This window comes from Myxine glutinosa, chromosome 2 (genome assembly GCF_964187855.1).
Source record: "Myxine glutinosa chromosome 2, kmMyxGlut1.1, whole genome shotgun sequence".
NCBI lineage: Eukaryota > Metazoa > Chordata > Myxini > Myxiniformes > Myxinidae > Myxine > Myxine glutinosa.
This window is the reverse complement of record NC_136262.1, coordinates 87,025,423-87,052,734: the sequence shown is the minus strand read 5'-3', so window position 1 is coordinate 87,052,734 and position 27,312 is coordinate 87,025,423. Positions and strand designations below refer to the sequence as shown.

The following is a 27,312-nucleotide window of genomic DNA, read 5'->3' as shown; positions in this document are numbered from 1 at the left end:
CAGCCTGCCTCTGTGCGTGAATTGCAGCAGACTATTGTCACTGCATGGCAAGCGATTCCTGTCCAAACCTTGGCAAATCTCGTGAACCGTATGCCTCGACGTGTACGTGCTCTCCTGAATGCTTGTGGGGGTTACACGAAGTACTGAACTGTAATTTTACTGTCCGTAATCCCAGTCATAATTTAGCTTTTGTTTAATTTTTTTTTGGCTAATGTGCAAAATAAAGAGATACTTCTGGAAAACGTACAGACGTTTAACACAGTACTGTCCATGAATTGAATTCGATATCAGTTTACATCACTTTCGAGGATCAATTTATTCGCTTCGAAATGTCAAATGTGGTTTTTGTTTCTTTTAAAGGTCACATTAACAAAATCTAGAATAATTTCAACATAATTCCAATGAACTTTTGGCTCTAAGTCATCTTGAAAAGTAAGTTCACCCCCACAAAAAAAAAATTCCATATTAAATGCCAAGTCTGTATATATATATATATATTTACTTTTTACGTGATCTAAGGCTCGTAGTGGAGCTGGCACGCACACACACACACACACACACACACACACACACACACACACACACACACACACACACACACACACACACACACACACACACACACACACCACCACCAAACTGCTAGAGGAGACAAACAGCCACTAGGCTTGGGGGAAGTGTCATCACTTCCTGGGGCACTCTGGGTACCATCAACCTCAATAATGGCGCCGCTTTTCTCACCACACAAAGTGCAAACATGCAACAGACTACCAATTGCATTACCTACACCTGGTTCACACACAATACTCAGTGGAACAATTCAGTGGTTGCCATTTGTATTGGAGATCCACACAAACTCATGCCCTACAGGGAGTTGTAGTTTCTCCAACAGGTGCGTATCCTGTGGAGTTCCAGGAGCTTGGTGTCACCACCGGAGAAGAGCCTGGGCAATATTTATCTATATTTATATCAGTCAATATCGTGCTTTTCTATCTACTTCATAACAAACTAAGCTTGTTAGACTAGATAGCTCAAAAGCATGCACTACCTCTTGTTGAGAGATATGGAGGATAGACCTCTGGCCTTTCCTACCAGCCCTGATCTCTGAATGTATGACATAATGTACACAAAATGGCATCATATCTGACCTCCCCATTCTCCCTCATTTTGGGGGGTTTTTTTTCTCCCCATGCATCCACTTTCACTCCAATTTCATTTTTATCAACAATATGATGATTATATACAAGCCCTTACATAAGTTGTGTAGTTTGTCCCTTTGTTCAAGATTCTTGGTTTGTTGAAGTGGACCACTTAAACCCTTGTATGCTAGGTGACATGTTTGCTGCTGCATATTTCCCCGATTGAGTCATGTGAACATCTGTGTGTGTGCGCAATAAAGAAACGTAAACAAAATAATCATTCCCACGGTTGATTTGAACTTTATTACGATGTGAAATCTAGCACCTTGCACACATCGGACCACAATACCATTATGAATTTGTATTGCTGGTTGCATCATTGCAGAGGTGCAGCTGTGCTGGTGATGCAGTGCCCCTGCACATTAGAGAAGGAGTTTGAAATTCGGCCAGGGTTCCAGCACATGATGACTACCACTTTGTAAAGTCACGGTGCGTATTCCACATCTTCCAACAAATGCTAGCGGATGGGGGCACCCGCCTTAACATCCCTCCAAAAAAAATAAATGTGAGAACGAGCAGTCTGCGTGGGCGGCCCAAGAGAATAAAAAAAAATAGGGGCTGTACCCTTGGGCGCTCACCTGGTAGAATAAAGCAGTATATGACACCTACTAAAGGTATTTTAAACACTATCATGGTATTTTAAACAAATTTCAAGGGTTGCTAGGAGACATGGCAGCATGTAGAACCATACTAACATAAGATTTTAAACAAACGAACAAAAAACAAACAAACTTATTTTGAGGGGGAGGGGGGCAACATCCTTCAACATTGATCTCTGAATTTGCAAGTGTTCATCATTTGAGGCCCCTCCGTCCCCTCAAACACCCCATAGACCCACATTTTTGTAATGCCATGAACAAACTTTGGTACATGACGGATGATGGTTGTGGTCAAGTTTAATTGAAATTGTGTGTGTCGATTTGGAAAAGGGAGCAAATATCTATTTTTGGGGAGAAGGGGGGGGGGGGGCGGTCAAAGCTGGATCCACTTTGAGCCCCTGTAGATGCCTTTAGACCCTGAGTTTTTTAATACCATGAACAATCTTGAGTTGCAACATACCAAATATCATTTTAGCCAAGTTTGGTCACAATCCCATCAGCAGTTTTGGAGAAGTTGCAAGTGTTTTATCTCAATTGTGTAAAGAGCTCGGAAGTGAGTGTGCCACCACACTCCAGCCACCTCGACCCTTGGTGCATTCTTCTTCTTCACAATAACTTATTTGCCACTACCACGTCTCACGTGGCATTGTTCAGCTCTCACAACCCTCTGATTATTCCAAGCTTGCGTTGCGGTCACGTGACATTGTTTCGCTTCACTTCGCGGTTTTTATATCCAACTGTGAAACTTTGTGGTGCAGTTGTTTTGCGCAGTGTCCATTCTGGATTGCTTCGTCAGAATCAGATCGACTCGAAAATTCGTAGTTTACTTTTTTTTCTGATCACTTGAGAAAATAGAGAAATGACTCGCTTCACACCCTATGGGTTATGTAACCTGGACTCCAAGTATGGACCAAACAGGTAACAGCCAAGAGTGTTTTGACTGGTGTAACTTTCTACAGGTTTCCAAAAAGGAGGACCTTTTCTTTCTGGAAAACAAACTGATAGAGAAGACCCCACCAAGGACAATGTGAAGTCCAATACTTGTTGCTCATTCCATTAAAACTTGGGCCCAAGGACCAACGAAAGATCTTCCCATTCCCATACAATGTTCGAATAGTTCATAAAAAGATGGCTTTTAAAAGAAGACAAGAAAACCTTTAGTTCTGAGAAGAAAATCCACTGGATATCAGAGAACATCGACAGCCACCCTACCACCTCATCGCAGTGCCTCTATGTACCATTGTACCAGGTGAACATTTGGACACAAATCTGTTGAGCCACAGATCGTAGCAGTGAATGAATGAATGAATGAATGAATGATAGTTTTAAGGCCATTTTCCCCGCTAGAGCGGGGGTTAGCCTTGCGGGCCCCATGACAATCATGGTTCCCTGTTTGAGGCAATGTTTTTATGTCCGGATGCCCTTCCTGACGCCAACCCTTGGTCACGCTCTTACGATGCGCAGGGATACGGTGTACCTATTCTAACCCGGGGTACACACGGGGATCATTCATCCCAGCAAGCTGGTACTCAATTTGCCGACCTCGGAAGGATGACAGGCTGAGTCAGCCCCCCTGGCGTTCATTCAGCGATCGACCGGAATTCGAACCCAGGATCCTAGGATCCCAAGCCGGCACCCTAACCGCTAAGCCAACACCAGGCTCCATGTACAAAGCAGTAGTCCAAGTACAAAACCAGTAGTAGTCCAAGTACAAAACCGATACGAAACAAACTGCTTCATGCAGGAGTAATGGAAGGAGGGATTTCATGGATGCAAATAATGGTGGACAGATAACGGAAATTTTAGCGAGGGATAAAGGTTTACATGTGTAAGATGCACGTTATAGGTATAGAAACATTAAATTAGCAAGGCTTATCCACACATCTTATTTACCTTTGGGACCGAACGGTGGCTATGATGAATTGAAGTTATGTTTCAGTTTTTTGGCTGTCTGTCTGAGATCAGAATGGTGTGTCTGTTTGTTTGTCAAAGGCGGACTGTTTGTCTGTTTGTTTGCGAGCATATCTCAAAAAAATTACAGACGGATTCAGACGAGATTTGGTGGACAGGCTGGGTATGCGACAAGGTCAAATTGATTAGATTGTGGTGAAGATCTGGATACTAAAATTTCAAAGTGATTCTTCACCATTGAGAGATAGAGCCAAAGCACGATAGATATACTGTATAGCACGATATTTCAAAAAGTTGTGGAAAGATCATGACAAAACTTAGTGGATGAGTTGGTTAGGTGACAAGAACAAGCCGATTCGATTTTGGTTCAGGCCCGGATCCAGATCTGGTCTATCAATGGGATACAAAACCTAAACTGTTCAGCCTGGCAGAGGTATGCTCTCTATGGAATGCCGTCCTACTTTTTTTAATGTAATAGGCTCGTGTGTTCAGCAATGATAGATTTACAAGTCATAAGTACATTCCAGGGGGTTGCCTTAATTAGTAATGGATTGAAATATTGCATTGCTGCCTTGTGCCCTACTAATGACCCCCCCCCCCCCCCCCCCCACCCCATAGACCTCCTTAGATTTGTGACAGGGTTAACATGCCACTATGTCAGGTTTTTAAGACAAAGTAGCATGTAAATTGCTAAAGCCCGAGTACTGACCAAATTGGTTCATACACGGATCAATCAAGTCAAATTCATGAAAATAGGAATAATGAGCCTCAAACCAAATAACCTCCCCAAGTCCTTTTCGATAGAAATCAAGTGTTAGGTTCATCTTGCGAAATTAACATTTTGGTGCGATGAGAAAAAACACTAATTAAACTGAAATTCAAATTATTACCATGCGCTCGCAAAACGAAAAGCAGGGTTAGGCATTCGGTGCGTACATGTAATGTATGTGCGTGTGTGCATTTTGGTCCAATTGGTCCATTGGTCCAATTGACACAAAATTTTACCATACGAGCGCCTCTGCCTGAATAATTTTTTTCATAATTATTGACGTCATGTGTCACATGGTACGGACGTTATCTTGGAAAAATCGAAAAACGTTGCACCTCTATAATCACCGAAACCGCTGCACGGAAAAAAATTGAAACGTGGCTCATTGTAAAAAAAATAAAATCCACATGAGGCATAAGTGTTGTTAACGATGACGTCATTGGTCCTTAATTATGACGTCATAATTTGAAAGGGACAACGCTTAGTCTGATCAGTTTGAAATTTCTTAAGCGTGATCGACACATTATATTAGAGTATACAAATTTATGATGTCATCGCTCACGTGGTCTGGCAGCCATATTAGATTTTAAAAAAAAACCCTTCAAAAACAGAAGAGTTGGTTCACACCAAGTTGACTGCACAGGGTAAGTATTGTCTGAATACCATCTAGTTTTTATTAGCGCTGAGGAAGCGCCTCTAGCGAATGACTTCCAGCCAGTGTAACGCGAATTCCTGTCACAGGAATTCTGAGATCATATAAGTGTGACGTGGCAGTTCCTGATTGGTTCGTGTTGGGGAACCCCTTCTCGCTTCTCGCTTCTCGCTACAAATTATACTTCCTCCTAGAAATTCCATGCCCGAACCTCAGCGCAATCCAAGAGGATTCACTTGTTGTTTTTAAAATCCGTTTGATATGTTAAGGACAATAAAGGATAAAGTTGGAACATAACCCCTGGCACAAAAATAGAACGATTTGCTATCTAAAAGAGCTATCACCCAGGAAAAGGATGAATACATTTAACAGGATAGCAATTTATTAAAGGTCTACAAAACCTACGTCATAACAGACGGGGAAAAACGTACACAGTTTTATTGGCGTCGTATTCCTGCATAAAAAAGTGTACAAAATTTGTCCAAATCTGACACAAAGATGCATCTATTAAATATTCCAAAAAAACAAAGTTTTTTTTACTTTTGTGCTAAAATAAGCTAAGTACATTCTTAGAAAGTCAATAAAATAAGAATTCTTCAAAAATTATTTTCCCGAAGTGCTCGTCCACTTGAACGTATTCAGTATATAATATACATACAAAGGTCAAAGACATGTATGAAAAATTTATAAGTCTAGAAATAAATATCTTTTGCTTTGAAGTAATGCAAAATGTACAAAATAAAAAACGACCAAAACAAAAGCAAATCGTGTCAATCTTTGATCGACCGCATTATCAACAATAATATACTGTGTTGCAGAACTTGTGCAAGAGAAATATTCTGTGCGTCCTGTTTTGGTCGTCGACACAATGCAGGCACTTTCAGTTAAATAATTCCTGTAACCAAGCCAAAGATGATCTCGATTAGACAAAACAAAATTCCCTTGTACCAACGTTCACATGCAAAGCAACAACCACTTCGAAATTATGCGGGCAGTTCTCAATGACCCTGTACTGCCCAAGCGCAGATAGTCCCAGAGAGAGATCTTCATACTCCGTCTGCAGACACGGACGAGTAAATATGCATGTCTGGAAGGCATTTTGGAAAATTGTCCCATCTTCAGAGTTATCATTTGTAATTTTGATTACATTTGGGGGCACCTGGATTGGATTTTGATTCGATAGATGCTGAGCGTCAAGCAAGGAAGCAGCACGTACCATTTTAAAAAGTCTTTCGTACGACTCGGCCGGGGTTTGAACCACCGACATCGCAGACTCAGAGCGGACACTCTAACCATTAAACCACCGAGTCTGGTTCATTTGTCATGTACAAGTTATAACATTTACCATGCTCACATATGTACTGCATGTGCGCTTATCACCACACCTGTACTCCACTCTGCCTCAGCCACTTTATGCTCCACCGCTTCAGACATCATCGCTTCCTCCAGTCTCTTCCGAACTCGCCGTACTTGCTCTTCTTGACGCCTTTACCAAGCCACACACAGGTATAATGGATCAGATAAAGTCACACAGGCCTGAAGTCTGAGGTGACTGAGGCTGCAGGGAGTGGGGGCTCTACTTAGGCCTGAAAACACGTGAATGAGGGACATAGTCTGAGGAACCGCCAACAATCAAAGCAGGGAACAAGCCTTGTGATCATTTTAAATGCGAATGTTAAGACTCATGGAGTTGCTGTATGATGACGAGGGAAAGAAAGGTCACTGGAGCGACCAAGGAAGTTAGGGAAACTGGTGCGGCTAGAATGTACACACATCATGGTGTTCGAACGGCAATGATAAAGAGGAACCTCCCCAATTATAATTTTAATCTCCAACACAACAACAAAAGGTCACTATTATACGAGTTATAAATAACCATCCCCTCCCCCCCCTACAATTTTTAATTAATATACTATCGCCATTAATATTTTTTTCTGTGCTGAGCTTTTTTATGATTGGAATATTTTTTATGATTATTGACAAAAACAATGATCGACTTTTTACATCATAAAAGCATGAAAGCATGAAAGCAGTGTATTAGTACGTAATAGGTGAATGAATGACCGAAACCGGGCTAGTAATACGTACCAAATATCTTCATCTGTAATGACGAAAGGCTTGCAGAGTGGCTGCTTGGGGTTGAGCCAGATGGCCGGGTTGTTGTCCAGGCCAGTGGAAAGTTGGCCTGTGATGGCCTCGCTGCCCGAGTGCAGAGCGCACGCAATCGTGGAGAGCAGGGCATCTCCCGTGATGGTTGGTCCGACACCTGGGAAAGTATTGCACAAGGGCACCAGAATTCAACCCTAACTGGTTTCGAATTAAACTGAACTGACACCACGCAGAGCTAAACTGCTGAAAAATACCCTCTAACACAGTTATGCAGCACAATTTGCAAACAAACCATGTTGGGTTAAACATTTTAAACCCACAAACTAATGTCACTTTAAAAGAGAACGATTATCCGGTATTTTCTGCATCTTCCAACTCGTTTCATTATACTACATCACATTGAACAACAAACAAGTGCTCATATGAAAAGTTCTTATTTATGCTGGAACAACCCTCAGAAGTGATGTTAACCCTGTCACAGCTCAACCTTCAAACAGTAGTAGTGCGCCTTTCTCTAGACACACACACACACACACACACACACACACACACACACACACACGCACACACACACACACACACACACACGTACACACACACACACACAATAACACACACACACACACACACACACACACAAGGTCTCCGTTCCATCTCTTGAAACCCACCCACGTGTGGAGATAGCAGTCAATAACAGCAGCTTTCATGCACACTCATACAACACATTAAATAAATAAAATATAAACACTGTACAAACGCACAAAACACACACACGACTTCCAAGACCGAGGAGGGTTCTGTTACACTTTCTGAAACCTGCATATGTCATAACAACCAGCTAAACACACACACACACACACACACACACACACACACACACACACACACACACACACACACACACACACACACACACACACACGCTGACTAAATCGAATCAAACAGTAAAAAATAAAAATAAAGGCCTGCACTAAATTATGGAGAATAGGCGATCAAGTACACTCTTCACAATAAGTTAGGGATATTGTGGGAGTGAGATAATTTTTTTTGATAGGGGTTAGGGTTATGGTATTGAAATCAAGAATGCTGTATTTTTTCACACTCATTAATAACCATAGAATTAGGACCAACAACTTTTTTCAACATAATTAATACACAAAATCAACCACATCGAAGAACCTGCCAATATCTCTAGGAGGGATGATCGCCAGCTGCCCCGGTTAGTCCACAATGGCCCTACCAAGTCAGCTAATCGGCTTAGGGCTGAGTGGCAGCAACTGACAAATGTGCCTGTATCCAGAAGGCTAGTCAACCAATGACTGGTTCAAGCAGGCTATCGTGCCAGGCGTCCCCTGAGAAAGCCACGCCTGACCAGACAACACAGCCAGCGCCGATTGCGGTTGGCCAGAGAGCACCGTCAATGGCAGCCAGGACACTGGAATCACGTGATCTTAAGTGACGAGTCCAGATTTCTGGTCTATCGTCAAGATGGCCATGTCCGAGTGCGCAGACAAGTGCATGAAGCCCACAACGAAGATTGTATAGTCCCAAGAGTCCAAGCTGGAGGTGGTGGGGTGACCGTTTGGGCTGCTTTTCATGCAGGGGGAAAAACTGACCTGGTTGTTCTGAATGGAAACCTGAACCAGTTCAAGTACAGGGCCATTCTAGAAGAAACATTGCTTCCATTTTCTTGAAAAAAAAAACATTCAATCTAAATCTTCAACCTAAATTGCTTATAAAAATGTAATATCACAAACACAACAAATACATTTGTGCAAAATAATTGTTTGTATGATGATTGGTGTAAATCATGTCAACACAGCAACTCAGGTACAGTCATTATCCTCAGCTAGAATAAGCACGTTCCTCAGTAACGACGCGACGCGTGGTGAGGCGAGCGCAGCGAGCCGAGCCAACTAGTCTCTATATATATCTGTGCAGTGTCTGTCTTGTGTTGTCTTGTGTTGTCTTGTCTTATAACTGAACTACTCCCTCAAACTTTTGTGAAATCGTTCCAAACTTCTGGTATGCACATATCTCTCCCGTCGGTATGTCCTAAGGGTATTTGTTTTGAAAAATTTTCCAATTTTTTTTTTTGGGAATTTTTTCGGGGGAAATTGTTTTTTCAACTTGAGTTTTCAACTTCAATTGTTTAGCAATTGTGATATCACGTATATTTCCATGGTTGTGAAGTGTTTTTAACAACGTGGTGGTGGTTTTGAATCACATGGTGGTGAGGTATTTTGAATTATGTGGTGGTGAGGTGTTTTTAAATCATGTAGTGGTGAGGTGATTTGAATTAGTTGGTGGTGAGGTGTTTTTAAATGATGTGGTGGTGATGTGTTTTTAAATCACATGGTCGTGAGGTATTTATAATTACGTGGTGGTGAGGTGTTTTTAATTATGTGGTGGTGAGGTGTTTTGAATTAGTTGGTGATGAGGTGTTTTGAATTACGTGGTGGTGAGGTGTTTTGAATTACTTGGTGGTGAGGTGTTTTTAAATGACGTGATAGTGAGGTGTTTTCAATTTCGTGGTGGCAAGGTGTTTTTAATTTCGTGGTGGTGAGGTGTTTTTTTTTTTTTTGTGTTTTATGGCTGTGAGGTGTTTTTAATTTCGTGGCTGTGAGGTGTTTTCAATTTCGTGGTGGTGAGGTGTTTTTAATTTCGTGGTGGTGAGGTGTTTTTATTACGTGTTTTATGGCTGCGAGGTGTTTTAAATTACTTGGTGGTGAGGTGTTTTGAATTACTTGGTGGTGAGGTGTTTTGAATTACGTGGTGGTGAGGTGTAATCATCCTAAACTTCCAGTCTGCACCTGCCCCTCCCCTATGTATGTGCTGAGGGGTTCTTTCTTGAAAAAAAAACATTCAACCTAAATTCTTCAACCTAAATTGCCTATAAAAATGTAATATCACAAACACAACAAATACATTTGTGCAAAATAATTGTTTGTATTATGATTGGTGTAAATCATGACAACACAACAACTCAGGTTCAGTCATTATCCTCAGCTAAAATAAGCCCGTTCCTCAGTAACGACGCGAGCCGAGCCAAGCTAGTGTGTGTGTGTGTGTGTGTGTGTGTGTGTGTATATATATATATATATATATCAGTCACTATGCGACCTTCATATCATCAGTGGAGAACCTCCAGCAAGGTGTCCCATACAGCTGCTGCTGCACCTTGCTGGGAGCGATACGCACCGCCTGCCACGCGGTGACGTTATCTCTGGTATCCACTCATCATATGGAGTCGACCTGGTATGATGAGTGGATATGATGAGTGGATACCAGAGATAACGTCACCGCGTGGCAGGCGGTGCGTATCGCTCCCAGCAAGGTGCAGCAGCAGCTGTATGGGACACCTTGCTGGCGGTTCTCCACTGATGATATGAAGGTCGCATAGTGACTGATATAAAAACCGAAAGGGTCACAGAGTTACAAGTGTATGGAAAGCCTCACTGCGTTGCCCTGATGAAGCCCCAACAAGGGCGAAACCAGGTCGGTAACTGTGAGTTTTGCATGCACTTGTGACAGTATCTGTATTTATAATCCGTAATGACGCACTGCTAGATGGTTCCTCTGGAACTTTGCAGGCAAGGTGGACGTGCATGGCGATGACGTCATGTTGTCCGCTCATTAGGTTGGAGAACCAGATTACAGATACCATTATATATATATATATATATACATATATATATATATATATATATATATATATATATATATATATATATATATATATATATATATATATATATATATATATTGCCCTACTTTGACAAAAGGAAGCAACTGTCATTTTTGTCGAAATTGAGTTATCACTTGTTCTAGGGTATTTGAGGTATTTTGAGGTATGCTCTACACGTTCGTACACAAAATAAAGTAACACAACCCTCCATTTCTGAGATATCATTTCTGATATTTGGCATTTCTGCCAAAGAGAGCAGAAAGAAAAACACGTTTTCCTCATTTACAAGAAAACTCCTTTCAGGCAGTTGCTTCCTTTTGTCAAAGTAGGGCAGTACATATATACATATAATTATAATATACCAGCCGAATGCACCCGGCGTTGCCCGGGTTCTTTTTGAATGAATTTACAATGATAATTCAGCTTTTACTCGCGGCCATAGAAGATTGACTACTATAATTCAGCTCAGCTTTTAATGGTGAAATGGGCCCAGCCCGGCCGAGGCGGCCTCACCACCTAGGCTGTAACCTTCCCGGGGCCCGTACCGACATTTTTTGTTTTTGAGGTTTCCTCCTATCTTTCACCGTTCAGGAGATTAGCGCGTGCAGACAAACAAACAAACAAAAACTTTATTTTATATATATATATATAAGATAGATGTGTACATATTGTTACGTTTGTGGGGGTAGGGATACCTTGGGCCAGGTAGATTGAATAGATTAGTGTGCTCTGACTGTCATGAAGAAGAAGAAACCTCGCTGTATCATAAGTAGGAAATTTGTGTAGACCAGATGTCGGGTAAACTTGTATCTTCGTTCCCATCAGAGGGGTGGGGCTTGTTAATTGGTGAGGGATTATGGGTAATAAATTCCCTGTTTGTAATTGCCTCTAGTCTTTTCCTGTGTTCCTTATGACACCGCACGACAGACACCGAGCCAGAAATTGGCCATTAACCACACTAATTAAAAACCAACTGGAAATCACGCATCAAGCACTATCGCTGACATCGACTTGGTGAGTGCAGAGGCACTAAAGCTCCGTGAAGCGATGCCTCAAAGAGCAGTGATTGGACAGGGATTTGATTGACACAAGGACTGGTAAGATGGGACTATGGGATTGGTGAAGCAGGCACGGATGATGTCAGAGCTGCGCGGACAAAACAATTAGGACGGCGGACATCTTGTCTCTTGGGTCCGGACTTTGTTGGTGAATGGTCGCCGAAAAGCTCTCTCTCTGCATAGACATTTTCCTTCTCTCGGCATAGACATTTTATCTCTCTTAGCATCGACGTCCTCTTGATTCTTCTCGTTTTGGGATCTGGTGGTGAACGATCGCTATTGCTCTTGCGCGAGGAAGCTTTATCGCGAACGGCCATGTTCCGAGATCTTGCTAGTGGTCGTGAGGAGGACAGCTTGCTAGTGGTCGTGAGGAAGAAGAGCTGCAACCAAGAACTGCGAGAACTGCACGCCAAGGCTGTTCGCTTCACGCACAGAGCCAGGAGTGAGCAGGCCGCGAGTGAGGCCCAGTTCACGCCAACAAACATGTTTCCCGCCAAGGCCTCAGACGGTCTTTGACAATTATATCTACACCAGCCGATTGGAGATAAGTGCCACAAATCGCACCTTTTTATTTTCCAGTTATTTTATCCCGTCTATATTCGGGTCAGTTTGGGAGCGCTCCAATTAGGAATTTAGTTTTTCGTGCATTTTCTTTGTTACCGGCATTTCTTTCATTAAACCTGTTTATTTGTACATTTTAATTCTGTCTCGGTTTGAGTTAATTTATCCAGGTGTGAAGATGCCGGGTGGAGGCCGTCCAGCTAAGTTTGTCATCCCCCTTTCCTGCGCATATAACGAACACCATCATGTTGAATTGAACGCCTCGGAGTGTTAAGCTCGTTTGGTCATCTGTGGCACCCTGCATTGTTCACTATAGTGCAGCCACGCGACATATATATATATACCAGCGGGGTCACCCGTGGGAATCCCACGGGCATGGATGTGTGTGACATTTCGACATATTGAGTTAGATGCTGCACATTCATTTTTACAAAATGGTTACTGGCAAGTCATCAGATCCAGAAATGGTGTGATGAACACAATTTATTTACTTCACATAATATGTGACCCCTCACTCCTCTCCACCTGACACTCTCCTGTCTCCACCTGACACTCTCCTCTCTCCACCTAGCACTCCTCTCCTCTCCAATCCCTCACATTCCTCTCCTTTCCAATCCCTCACCTCTCAAATCCCTCACACTCCTCTCCTCTCCAATCCCTCACACGCCTCTCCAATCGCGCCTCACACTCCTCTCCAATCGTGCCTCACACTCCTCTCCAATCGCGCCTCACACTCCTCTCCAATCGCACCTCACACTCCCCTCCAATCACGCCTCACACTCCTCTCCAATCGCGCCTCACACTCCTCTCCAATCGCGCCTCACACTCCCCTCTCCAATCGCGCCTCACACTCCCCTCTCCAATCGTGCCTCACACACCTCTCCAATCGCGCCTCACACTCCTCTCCAATCGTGCCTCACACTCCTCTCCAATCGTGCCTCACACACCTCTCCAATCGCGCCTCACACTCCTCTCCAATCGTGCCTCACACACCTCTCCAATCGCGCCTCACACTCCTCTCCAATCGTGCCTCACACTCCTCTCCAATCGCGCCTCACACTCCCCTCCAATCACTCCTCTCGCCTCTCCAATCGCTCCTCACTCGCCTCTCCAATCGCTCCTCACTCGCCTCTCCAATCGGCTTTCCCCGTCTCGTTTCTCTCGTTTTTCTCCCGTCTCGTTCTTTTTCTTGCTCCAAATCGGCCCGTCTCGCCCGTCGGAATCGGAAATCGGCCCGTCTTGCTTTCGTGCTTGCGCGTAAATAAATTGTGTTCATTACACCTCACACTGGCCCTGGTGTTGGGCAGCCCTGGTGTTGGGCTAGCGGCTAGGGTGCCGGCTTAGGATCCAAGGATCCTGGGTTCGAATCCCGGTCGATTGCTGAATTAACACCAGGGGGGTTGACTCAGCCTGTCATCCTTCCGAGGTCGGCGAATTGAGTACCAGTTCACTGGTAATTCCCTGTTTGTCGTTAAAGGCGGCAAAAAGGGTTGGCGTCAGGAAGGGCATCCGGCCGTAAAACATTGCTTCAAAAAGGGGAGCGAAAAACAACAACAACCACGGTTCCCGAAAAAGGCCAACCCCCGCTTTGCGGGGAAAAATGGCCTCTAAAGGTGTTTTTTTTTTTTTTTTACACCATTTCTGGATCTGATGACTTGCCAGTAACCATTTTGTAAAAATGAATGTGCAGCATCTAACTCAATATGTCGAAATGTCACACACATCCATGCCCATGGGATTCCCACGGGTGACCCCGCAAGTTTGCATTGACGTTCGTCGATGGACTCGTTCGCCCGTCTCATTCGTTTTCTTGCTACATCCTGTTCAAGTCTGCGTTCTTCATCGATCGTCTCATTCATTTTGGAAATAGAAGTTTCCACGCAGCGCATGAATTGTCACGATCCTCAAGAGGAATTTGTCTCGTAATCATCAAATGATAAATGGCAAGTAAATTATATTGTGGAAAATTAAAGATTTCAAATAAACCTATTTAAAGTGTATGCGCACATAACTAATAAAAAAAACGAAGAAATATCTCTCGGTAATTTCCTGAAACATATTTTACTTCCGGCTAATAATGTTGAATGAAATAAAAACGAAGAAATATATGTCGGCATCATTGTTGACGTTTTTGTGACGACTGTCATCAAACGAAAAAGTAATATATCTTAACGGAAAAGCAAAAGCGAATTTTTAATATATATCGACACGTTGCCGTCGGTGTCATGTTGGGCGGTGTATGATACATCATGACGCGATTTTTAAAAATATATCTCTGCATTTTCCCGCGTGTGTGGAATGTTCTCAATTATTGCTGACACAGAGTCCAAAACCATCGATAAAAATGAAATCATATGGTGAGTTAGATTGGAGATAAAGGCGTGAGAGAGACTCAATGGCCTTGAAGTTACAGGCGTTTGAGAATTCATTTCGTTCTATAAACGGCAACTTTCATCGGATTTTCTTCCCGTTTTTTTTCAACCGAGTCGAAAACTGTGTTAGCGACTGTGAAAAATGAAATGATATATCGAATTTTTAATATGTATCGACACGTTGCCGTCGGTGTCATGTTGGGCGGTGTATGATACACCATGACGCGATTTTAAAAATATATCTCTGCATTTTCCCACGTGTGTGGAATGTTCTCAATTATTGCTGACACCGTCTAAAACCATCGATAAAAATGAAATCATATGGTGAGTTAGATTGGAGATAAAGGCGTGAGAGAGACTCAATGGCCTTGAAGTTACAGGCGTTTGAGAATTCATTTCGTTCTATAAACGGCAATTTTCATTGGATTTTCTTCCCGTTTTTTTTCAACCGAGTCTAAAACTATGTTAGCGACTGTGAAAAATGAAATGATATATCGAATTTGATTTGAAATAAAACTGGGAGAGAGAGCAAGACACCACGGGCCTACAAAACAGGCCTCAAAGCCATGCGAGTTAATAAAATGGTGGATATTTGTTTATAATTATATGAAGCCACTCCCAGAATGGGTGGAGCTATGGGTGGAGCTACTCTGCAAACCGAGTAAGCCACACCCCGGACAGACGCCTAACAGACAGACAGACAGAATCATCTACGGCTATTATAATATATATATATATATATATATATATATATATATATATATATATATATATATATGTATGTATATATATGTATATATATATATGTATATATATATATATATATATATATATATATATATATATATATATATATATATATATATATATATATATATATATACATATATATATATATATATATATATACATATATATATATACATATATATATATATATATATATATATATATATATATATATATATGTATATTGTTACGGGGTCCTCCCCTATCCCCTGGTCTCGGTAAACCTCCGAACCCCGAGAGGATCCCCGGCAGAAAAAATATGTTATTCTTTGTTGAAATCAATCAATAATGACACCATCCATGAAACCATCAAATGAAACAATCAAATCAATAAGAAAACCACACCAATGGTCATCAACGAACAAATAATATATTAAAAGCACACAAGAAGAACCATACAACCATGGTGGCAATCAACCATACAATCAAGGTCTTAAGATGTTAACCTAGCTCAAACTCAAGGCACCCCCTGGGACTGAAACAGAGCCCTTCTCAATGTCTCTAGAACACAATGGTGCTCCCGGCGAAGAGGCGATGGCGATGAGGCGGGTAAGGAGATGTAGGTAAGGCGGGGACCGTCACGTGGTCCCAGCCAACCCCAATTGGCGGTGGAAAGAGGAATCCCAAAGACGCTATCCAAACGTGCACATACACCGTGCAGTCGCGAACCGCACCGTATTCTTCAAAGGCCGCTGTCGAGCACACACATCCTCGGCAAACCACCGGAGGGCGGGACCAGCGGACGCGGCTAAACAATGTTCCGTGAACGACGCGCGAGGTCCCCGAAATGGCGGACGGTTCTTCCTCGAGCCGCAGCCTCTAGGCGAAGATTCTCCGGAATCTCACACCTGTACCTGGCTTCGCAGGCTTTTCCACAAATCCAGCGATAACACCGATCGCACAAGATTCCTTTCAAGGACTCAAAGTTCACTCTCCATGGACGCTCGACCACGCTAGGTATGGAGCTTTTACAAGATGCGTCTTTTCACCTCCGTCTCACGCACTCTTCTTCTTCACCGCCTTTTCTCCCGGGTCGGTTTCCTGTATCATTTTACGTCAACCGTTTTAACTTTAGATAGCTGTTCCTGAATACTAAACCTATTGAGAATAATAATAACACATGATATCAGAAACATGTCAAGTGGGTGAAAACCACAATAACGGAAGTTACGAATCCGTAACAATATACACACAGTGCATTCAGAAAGTATTCAGACCCCTTCACTTTTTTCACATTTTGTTATGTTGCAGCCTCATGCTGAAATCGTTTAAATTCATTTTTTCCCTCATCAATCTACACTCAATACCCCATAATGACAAAGATAAAACAGCATTTTAGAAAGTTTTGCAAATTTATAAAAAAACAAAACTGAAATATCACATTTACATAAGTATTCAGACCCTTTGCTATGACACTTTAAATTTAGCTCAGGTGCCTCCCATTTCTCTTGATCATCTTTGAGATGTTTCTACACCTTGATTGGAGTCCACCTGTGGTAAATTCAATCGATTGTACATGATTTGGAAAGGCACACACCTGTCTATATATAAGGTCTCACAGCTTACAATGCATATCAGAGCAAAAACCAAGCCACGAGGTTGAAGGAACTGCCTGCAGAGCTCAGAGACAGGATTGTGTCGAGGCACAGATTTGGCGAAGCCTATAAAAAAAATCTGCTGCATTGAAGGTTCCCAAGAGCACAGTGGCCTCCATAATTCTTAAATGGAAGAAGTTTGGAACAACCAGGACTCTTCCTAGAGCTGGCCGCCCGGCCAAACTGAGCAATCGGGGGAGAAGGGCCTTGGTAATAGAGGTGACCAAGAACCCAATGGTCACTCTGGCTGAGCTCCAGAGATCCTGTGTGGAGATGGGAGAAACTTCCAGAAGGACAACCATCACTGCAGCACTCCACCGATCTGGGCTTTGTGGCAGAGTGGCCAGACGGAAGCCTCTCCTCAGTAAAAGATTCATGAAAGCCCACAGAATCTTGTTTCTCACAGTCTGAGAGTCCTTTAGGTGCTTTTTTGCAAATTCCAAGCGGACTTACATGTGTCTTTCACATGTGCCATGTGGCAAACGATAGAAAAGAAGGGACATTCTTGGGTAAAATGCCAGGGGCATAGAAAAGGCCCCTTTATATAAGGGTATGTACCATGTGGCAAAGTATAGAAAAGAATGGACATTCCATAGCTTGTAGAAAATGCCAAACAATACAAAATAAGGGGCATGCAAAAAATATCGCATGCATGCTGGACTACCCTTGTGTTCTTAGGAGGAACCAAGTAATGCTCTAGAAAAGTTCATATAAAGGGGCGCCCTACATCTGGCAAATGAAATACATTTACTTCTTCATGCAGCTGTATGAATCAAATTAGCGCCCCTTTGTGTGTCTTCATGTCCGTGTGAGAGGGTCCTCGACGTAGCATTTTTACCTCAGCACTTCTTTCATTGATCATAAATAATTATTGGTACATTTTTGTTGTGTTGGTATTGGTGGGTTCGGAATAAACCCGTGTGTTCGTGAGAATAAGCGCTTCGTGGTTCTTTGGTCCCACGCGCGTCCAGAACCACCATAATTGCATCGCCTCGGGGGTTAAAGCTTGTTCGGCTCATCCGTCGACAGCTCGGTGGTAACCGGCTGTGAACAGGACAAAATTGGTGTCAGGAGTGGGATCCCACACCTACATGGGGCACCTGCTTGAGCACCTGTCAGGAGTGGCACTTCCATGAGCAGTAACAACTTCAATGAAATGCTTCCTGTAACTCTTGATCAGTGCTGCACATCAACTTTGAGGAATTTTGGCTCATGCCTCCTTACAGAACTGTTTCAACTCAGGTATTTGTGGACTTTCTTGCATGAACTGCTCTTTAGGTTCTGTCACATTTCAACTGGGTTAAGATCTGGACTTTGACTTGGACATTCTAAAACACAAAATATCTTCTGCTTCAGCTATTCTGCTGTAGATTTACTTGTGTGTTTTGGATAGTTGTCTTGCTGCATGACCCACTTTATGTTAAGCTGCAGCTCATGGATGGATGCCATGACATCATCCTGTAGAATTTGCTGGTACAATCAAGAACCCCGCTCTAGCGGCGAAAATGGCCTTAAAACGATCATTCATTCATTCATTCAATCCAGAACTAGAACGCCACTCAGTAGAGCGCATACTCCCGCCGTGGGTCAAGTTGGAATAGTACGATTTCACAAAAGTTTGAGGGAGTAGTTCAGTGACAACACAAGACAAGACAACACAAGACAGACACTGCACAGATATATATTTAGAATATATAGAAGATAATGTTAAAAACACAAGGCAATTTCACTTACATTTTCGGATTCAGCGTTCAATTCTATATAAGTGAGTGTATTTTGAGGCATGTGTGACTTCAAATAAAATTGTAAGCCAAGAAAAACGTTCGTTTCATTCCTTAGGGATACAACATGTAAAACTGGCCCAAACGTGAAAACAAAACTCGTTCATTTTAAGTCGTACAAGCTAATGCGACCACTCATTCTTCTGGGAAGAATCCCGTGCACATGCTGATCACACTTATAAGTCACCTAAGTCTTTATAAGTTCATCAAATACTGACACCGCGATTGACATTCGCTGAGGTAAATGTTGATATCACTTCTGAGGTAACAAAAAAAAAAAAAGAAGAAGAAGTTTTAAAGCATTATACGTATTGTTACGTGTTCCTCCCCGACCTCCTGGTCTCGGTACACCTCCGAACCCTGAGAGGAGCCACGGCAGAAAAATGTTATTCTATATTAGAAATCAACAGTAAAGCCACACCAATGATTTTAAACGAACAAATGTTGTATTAAAAATCACACACAAATAACAGTACAACAATAATAGGAATCAAGAGTACAATCAATATCTCCTATGTTGGTACCATCAGCTAACATGCATAAGGTAACTCACTGTGCTCCAAGTGAGTGGAAAAGAACCTTCCCCAATGTCTCTATAACTCAAAGATAATCCCCTCCTGCGAGTAGTGATGAGGCGATGAGGCGAAGAGGCGAAGAGGCGAGGAGGCGAGTAATGAGGCATAGGCAAGGCGTGGACAGTCACGTGGTCCAAACCAACTGCAAACTGGCGGTGAAAAGGGAAATCCCACAGGCGCGAACCAGATGTGTACATTCACAGTTCAATCAGCGAACCGCAGCGTAATCTTCACACGCCGCTTTTGTGCACACACATCCCCGGCAGACGACCGGATGGTGAGAAAAGCTGACGCGTAGCAACACCTTTTTCGGGGAACGAAGCGCGCAGTTCAAAATGACCGACGGCTCTTACTTGAGTCGAAGCGCCCAGGCGAGGATTCTCCGGAACCTCAACGCCTATACCTGACTACGCAGGTTTTAGCCCAGGAACATTAGGTTAGGACCTAGAAGAAATTAGTAGAAAGCTGATTTTTTGCACAGAGCTTCAGAATACCACGTGGATGCCCACAATATAAAGTCCCACGAGTCCCACCTTGTGGCATTTTCAAAATTCAAGATGGCCGCCGGTTGGATGGAAAATACATAAATATGGATAACTTCTGCCTAGAACCTCATAAAAGTGTACTTTTCGTGGCTAAATATATGTTTTAGCACACTAGGATTTTAATAGAATATATTTCAGTGACCTCAGATAATGATATGTAGATATAATCCAAGATGGCTGACAAAATTGCCGCTGCTGTAATGCAAAAAAACATCAAAATCATGATAAGTTTAATTTGCTATTATTTTATTTAATGCAAAATGTTTCACATTGTGACCACAAGGCCTGCAAGAGGTAAACAACACATGGGGATTTGACATTTAATTACAATACGACACAAAAGCAGACCAACTCTTTGATCCCAGTCATCCCAACCTGATTCTAGTGTTTTGGACAGTACCGTGTTAACTGAATGTCACTTTTCTTATTCCTGACTTAAACACTGTTATCACCCTCTAAATCAATGTCCCGAGAGTTTTTGCAATTATGGCCATTACAAACAGTACACAAGAGGGTACACTCCAGACCAGACTTGTAGCAAGTGCATCGTTTTCCACACCCCGCCTTGCATCCACAAGATATCATTTTCAGCACTTTCTCAGGGGCGACAGGCCTATCAGTCTCGATTGGAACAAGTAGTCCCTCTCTGTACTGCCACCCCCACTCAGTTGGCAGCAGTTCATTCCCCTGCCACTGCTGAACAGCATGGTATGCTCTGTAGCTGTTTTAGCTTTAGTCACACAAGTTTTGTTTTTGTCACACAAGCATAAAAGTATACTTTTATGAGGTTCTATGCTGAAGTTATCGCAATTTATGCATTTTCCGTCTAACCGGCGGACATCTTGAATTTAGAAAATGCCACAAGGTGGGACTCGTGGGACTTTATACTGTGGGTATCCACATGACATTCTGGAGCTCTGTGCAAAAAATCAGCTTTCTACTAATTTCTTCTAGGCTTCCCCTTCATTTTTGGCTAATGCTCCTGGGCTATTTCTCAATCCTCCAGCGATAACACCTATCACAGGAAAGTCCTTTCAAGGAGACTCAAAGGTTACTCGCGGCTTTCGTTCGATCACGCTCACTACAGAGCTTCAAGACACGCGTCTTCTTCCACTTTTCTCCTCACGCCTTCTTCTTCCTCTCCTCTCTCATCGTCTTCCGGTTATCGATCCGGCTTCCTGTCTCCTTTTTTTACCATGAGCGCTTTTAACCTTTTAACCACAATAACCATTTCCCTTAAACAACAATAACCATAATACCTAGAACCAGAAATGTCTCACGTGGATGAAAACCACAACCACGGAAATGCCGAATCCGTAACAGTATCAAACGATACATTTTATGAAACGGGGAAACCCAATACACACTTTGGTGGTTTTAAAATGACAGAATATGTCTTTATTAGAAAAATAAAAATTAACATTGAAGACGACGCTGCTAAAAAATACACCGCTCTAACGCATAACCACGAGTTTAAACTACATTTACAACAAATATGAAAACTATTTTCATATCACAATGTTAAATATAGAATATATAGAAGATAATGTTTAAAAAAGAGCCCTATCTTCCAATGGTAAAAAAATAATTCAAAAAATTCCTGGATCCAGAATAATATCCTGAGCTTCACCAAAAACTAATCAATTCTTCCTTATCCCAAGGGCAATCATCCCACCAACTTTCATCCAAATTCGTTCAAAACTTTTCCAGATATCTTGTTCACGAACGAACGAACGAACGAACGAACGAACACACACACACACACACACACACACACACACACACACACACACACACACACACACACACACACACACACACACACACACACACACACACACACAATCGAATGCATTACTCCCTAGCGGGAGTAATTAATGGTTCCGTCAATGATGGCAAGCCATCCGGGTGTTGAAGCAGCAGAGCATTCCCAAACCATGATACTCCACTCCCACTACCATGCTTCACAGTTGGGATGAGGTTCTTATGTTGGAATGCAGTATTTGGTTTTCGCCAAACATAACGTTTCTCATTTAAGTGAAAAACTTCCACTTTCGACTCCTGTCCACAGAACATTCTTCCAATAACCTTCTGGATCATCCAGGTGGTCTTTGGCAAACTTGAAATGGGCATCAATGTTCTTCTTGGAGAGCAGCGATTTTTCTCATTGCTACCCGTGCACACAATTCTTGTTCAGTGTATTCCTGATGGTGAACTAATGAACACTGACAGCCAATGCAAGAGAGGCCTGCAGATTCTTAGACATTACCCTGTGGTTCTTTGTGGCCTCCTGAATTATTGTACACCTTGCTCTTGGAGTGATTTTCGTTGGATGACCACTCAAAAGCAAGTGCAGTTTTTTCTTCGTTTAGAAAACATACCCGAAACTCACAAATAATTATTTTGTTGCACAGCTCAGCTTCTTTCTTCACCGAGTCACATTCCAAGACAGAATGGGTATTGTACACCGCACCTTTCCTATGCCATCTCCAGGCGCTGCATAACGTCATCGGTGCCCGGCAGTGACGCACGCTGAAAGGGAGTACTCAGTTTTCACTCTGGTTGTTTTCTTGCTTTCTTGCTTTCTTGTTTTCTTGTCTGGGCGATATCTCAGGCATCGTTTGAGCTAGGAAGCTGAAATTTCGGCACAATAGTCAGCAAGTTCTTTGTCAAAAACAATATTTTTTGTTTTTTGATTAATCAATTAATTGATGAGTTATTTAATTATTAGCGATTAATTAAGTACTTATTTATTTCCTTTCTCTTCTGGCCATGATCTCAGGCACCTTTTGAGTTAGGAAGATGATATTTGGACAGGCCAATGACAGTGATTTGGCTGTAACAGATATTTTTGATTTATTGATTAATCAATTAATAGATTAATTATTTAATTATTCGTTTAATGACTTTTTTTTTTTTAAAGTTACAGATTCTGATGAAATGGTGGTGGTTTACATGTTATATTAGCGAATTGATTAATTATTTCATTTTTTAATGATTATTATTTATTTATTTTCATTATTAATTATTTCTTTATTTTATTTCTCATCTGGGCAAAATCTCAGGCACCTTTTAAGCTAGGGAGCTGATATTTGGACATGACAATGACCAAGTGATTTGGCTGTAAAGGGTACTTTTGAATTATTGATTAATTAATTAAATGATTAATTATTCGATGAATGACTTAATTAATTAATTTTTATTAATGACTTATTTAATTAAATTTCTGAAAGATACATCTTTGGATGAAGCACTAGTGGTTTAGTTATGCTATTAGCCAATTGATTAAGAAAATATTTTATGATAATCTTTTATTGATTTTAATTACACAATTAATCGATCAATTATTGTACACATCTCCCTCCCAATTCAATCTCTATGAGCTGTATAGCGGTATTGCCGGGCGCCGGAGGCGCCCTGGCAATGCCGCGCTGTAGGATATTTAATTATTTGGCATGGGGGCGGTGTACTTTGAATGTATCTGTACTTGTTTACTAGTCTGGTCAAATTGGACTGAAGGTGACTACCGTGACACTGTACGTTTCAACAAAAGATCAGATCGCAAGTGCATGTTAGGTTAACATAGATTAGCAAGTTGGGACATGGCAGCAAAAAAAATTAAAAAATTCTTCAATAAATCACGTTTTGCTCAAAAAATAAATTAACCGAGTGCTGAATTTTACCAGTATGCAATACGAATTTATACATTTTTTCAGGGAAACTGAAATAAATGTACGACATTTGTTATTACCCTATAACTGAATTTGCAAGTTTGCAGACTTTTTCGTTCCCATATTGGTTAGTTTCTTGTACTAGCAAGTCAAGAAAAGTGCCACCAAGAAGTGTCAAAATATTCTTCAGGTGCAGCATTGTGGTCTGGGATGTCATGTGGTCCTGCTTGTGCAGCAAAATCAAAATGTGTCAGACTGTTGTCTTCCTTGTGATCTAGCACCTGGACCCAAACACTGAACCAAATGTCACCACCTCAACATCAACATCGTCTGAAGTACAGCTAGACAAACTGTTTTTTGTTTTTTTTAAACTACAAATCACTTGCTGTATAATCGCTTTAATCGCTGCTGTTTTCGTAATCACTCATCCCCTCTCTTGATGTCGCCGTTTTAAAAACAAATACGAATAAAACCACACCCCACAGCGAGAACTCATTTTGGCCAATAAGCATCGACCTTACAAACAAGCAAGCATTAGAATGTGTAATACATTCTAAACCAATCATTGAAGGCCATGTTGAACATATCCACATACCGTTACATAGGAGCAAACGATACAGAATGCTGAACAATGACTCGGGCCATGATTGCAGCCAACAGCATGTTCCCGTGGTGGCCAAAACAGTTCAAGGTTTTAATCAGAGGAAAGTGGGGCAAAATAACCAATGTACTGCTTATAGTAAGTACCTTGTAGGAGCTTAGAGAGGTCAATTGCCTTGATCACCTCTTGCGCCATGTCAGAGGCACTGAGGCCCTGCAATCGTTTCTCCCAGAAGACCTGGCATTGGAAAAGCAAAGGTGTCAATTGAGTGGCACTAAGTATTTGAATTTTAAATCCCAAACGCTTTTTGCAAGATGAATGCTCGACTTTGTCAAGAGCAGTGTTGATCTACATTGGCAGACAGTTCAAACGATAGGTTTATCAACTTAAAGGTGACAGAAATCTGTTTACCACAATAGGAAGCAAAGTAAAGGTGGCAAAACAGGCCTTGCTCCAATGACGGACTAATGCCCAAAATGTGAGCTTTATTATTTTTGCAAAACAGTAGAATAATTCTGCAAATCTAAAAGCCATCGAGTATCGAGTATACCATCGGATTATAGATATTTTTCTCATGTCCATATAATATGCAGTAGTTTGGATGTACATTACAGAAAAAGCATGAACATTAAGAGATATCAATGCACTTCGATGAAACAAACCGGACGAGGACCAGTGGTGAGAATCAAATGATTGTGTGTACACATGCAGCACACAACCCACGGTTTTAAATTAGCGTCATCAACTTCAGTTGCTATCATAATTGCATCAGTGAAAGTTAGGGATTTGGGCAGTTGAGTATTGAACTTCAATATCAAACTATATTGGGGTTAAATAATGCACAAATCCACGAATTGGCAGTTATGGAATTTATATTTTAAATAACAATAACAAATAAGCACAGTACACAAAGCAAGTTCTCAGCAGGTCAACAACCAAGGCTTCGTTTTGACTCAGACTATTTATATGGAAGTGTTCTGTTGCTGATAAAATGTCTGTATGCGTGACCCAATGTGATGGTTCAAAGTTTAGGATAAACGTCCATATCGGACAACAGGACATGAGGCTTCAATTTGCTGAACGCCAAGTAGTTGAGCCATGACAGAATCCAGTTATTTCGGTGATTCTTCGTTGTCTTGGGTTAAGCCATCGATTCGACGGATCTCAGGGTTCTCCACCACCAAATTGCCTTTATCTCTCCTTCCTTCTCCTCTCCTTGTTTTTGATCCATGTCTGCTCATACTCCTTCACGCAATCTGTGCAGTAACTGCGCCACTTCCTACGATCAAGCGAATTTTTCTCCCATCCGGTCGTGCTGATCTTGCACTGTTTGAAGTTAGCTTTGATCGAATCTTTATATCATTTTTTGGGAGCGCAAATTGCTATTTTTCTTTCTGAAAGCTCACCATAGAACAGCACTTTAGGCAGACGATGGCCCTCCATCCTCACTCGGTGCGCTGCCCAGCTCAGTTGAGTTTGGATCAGGTAGGATAAAATTCTGTCAGAATCTCGCAAAGTTAATCACTGACCAATGCCTTTCTTTGTCTAAAGTACCGTGGAGTACAGCTGCCCACCCTGGGCTCATGTGGTTGCTTTCCATCTTGCTCCCCTGGAGGTGGTTTGGTCCAAGGCTTTTCATATTATTGGAATATCTCCTCTAGGCAGGAGGCAGAGTCCCAGATTATATTTCTGTTCACTGTAGGCAGGTGGGTGAACTCCGTTTTCTATAGTCTCACTTCCGGCCTCGATCCACCCGTTCTCTCTTTCATTAGTCTAGCCGCAGCCCACACCCAGGTTGCATAGTTTTCCAGAAACTCACACCTGGTTTCCCTTCCCAGGTCAAAGCTGAATGCACACCTCAATTCCTTCATCTTGCTATTCTTTAATCTGTGGAACTGACTGGACTTTTTTCTTTTTCTTTACAGGAACAAAGCTCATGGAAGAACAAGGTATCTTTGACAGTGTGACGAACATTAAGGGAATGAAGAAACAGGAAAAGAGTATATAGAAGAGGAGAGGAAACAAAAACTCAAAAGTAAGGTGGATTGGTTTGGAAAGGTTAATTGGGGATATAAAAGATCATGGCTTAGAACTGGGAAATGACAAGAGACGGCAATGCACTGCTTCCTTGAATTACTGGAGGAAAACGTGAGACAGAACAGTTTCTAAAGTCTAGAAGGTTGTTCCATAAACGGCAAAAGTGAGGAACAAAAGAGGTGAGGTGTGCAGTTAGCCTGGATTTTGGAAGTTTAACCAGGAGGGGATTACTGGAAGAGGGAGGACTGAGATAGCAGAGAGAGAGAGAGAGAGAGAGGAACTTTGGAGAATAGATGGTAGAAAACAGAGACCACCAACCTGCCTGCATTGTGAAAACAACAGACCTTGTGCTCCGGCCTCATCACATGAGATGTTAATAACTTTTAGCTTTAGATTCCACAAAATCCAGGAGAGACAGATGTGATGCTGGGGGTACCAGTCTATTCATAGAAAGCAGTACTCCATTGAGCTACAGACAAAGGCCTTATAGCTTGTGAGTAGCTCAGATTTTCCAAGGAAAGATATCCGGATTGACAGAGGCTGCCCAGTCTGGGGCTGGTTGGAGGACAGCTTAGCAATGTGATCGACCCAGGAAAGGCTGGGGATGATGGTGAGGCCAAGAAGTTCAAGAGTCCGAAACTTTTCCAGTGGTAGACCAAGGAAATAAGATAGGTGGGTTCTCACTTGATGATCATACTGGAACGATAGGGTGAGAATAAGATTTTCCAGGATTGAAGGAATGCTCCATTTATTTATAAGCCCAATATCTAATTACTTATCTTTCCAGAGTGTTGCCCAAA

General features: G+C 42.0%; 1 protein-coding gene across 2 annotated transcripts in view; it reads right to left on the bottom strand.

The window, feature by feature from the left end:
• Positions 1–5,544: 5,544 nt before the first annotated feature.
• Positions 5,545–27,312, bottom strand: part of LOC137421634 (methyl-CpG-binding domain protein 3) — a 60,426-nt gene continuing 38,658 nt past the window's right edge. Inside the window, exons 4-7 of one of the 2 annotated variants that reach the window (XM_068107877.2) lie at positions 24,622–24,712; positions 7,219–7,396; positions 6,516–6,616; positions 5,545–6,187 (exon numbers count right to left, since the gene is read on the bottom strand). In XM_068107877.2, the coding sequence (XP_067963978.1) occupies positions 6,177–6,187; positions 6,516–6,616; positions 7,219–7,396; positions 24,622–24,712 (381 nt within the window). In that variant the 3' untranslated portion in view covers positions 5,545–6,176. Of the gene's footprint in view, positions 6,188–6,515; positions 6,617–7,218; positions 7,397–19,634; positions 19,808–24,621; positions 24,713–27,312 lie in introns of those variants that run through there. The other variant, XM_068107878.2, reaches the window with a different exon arrangement.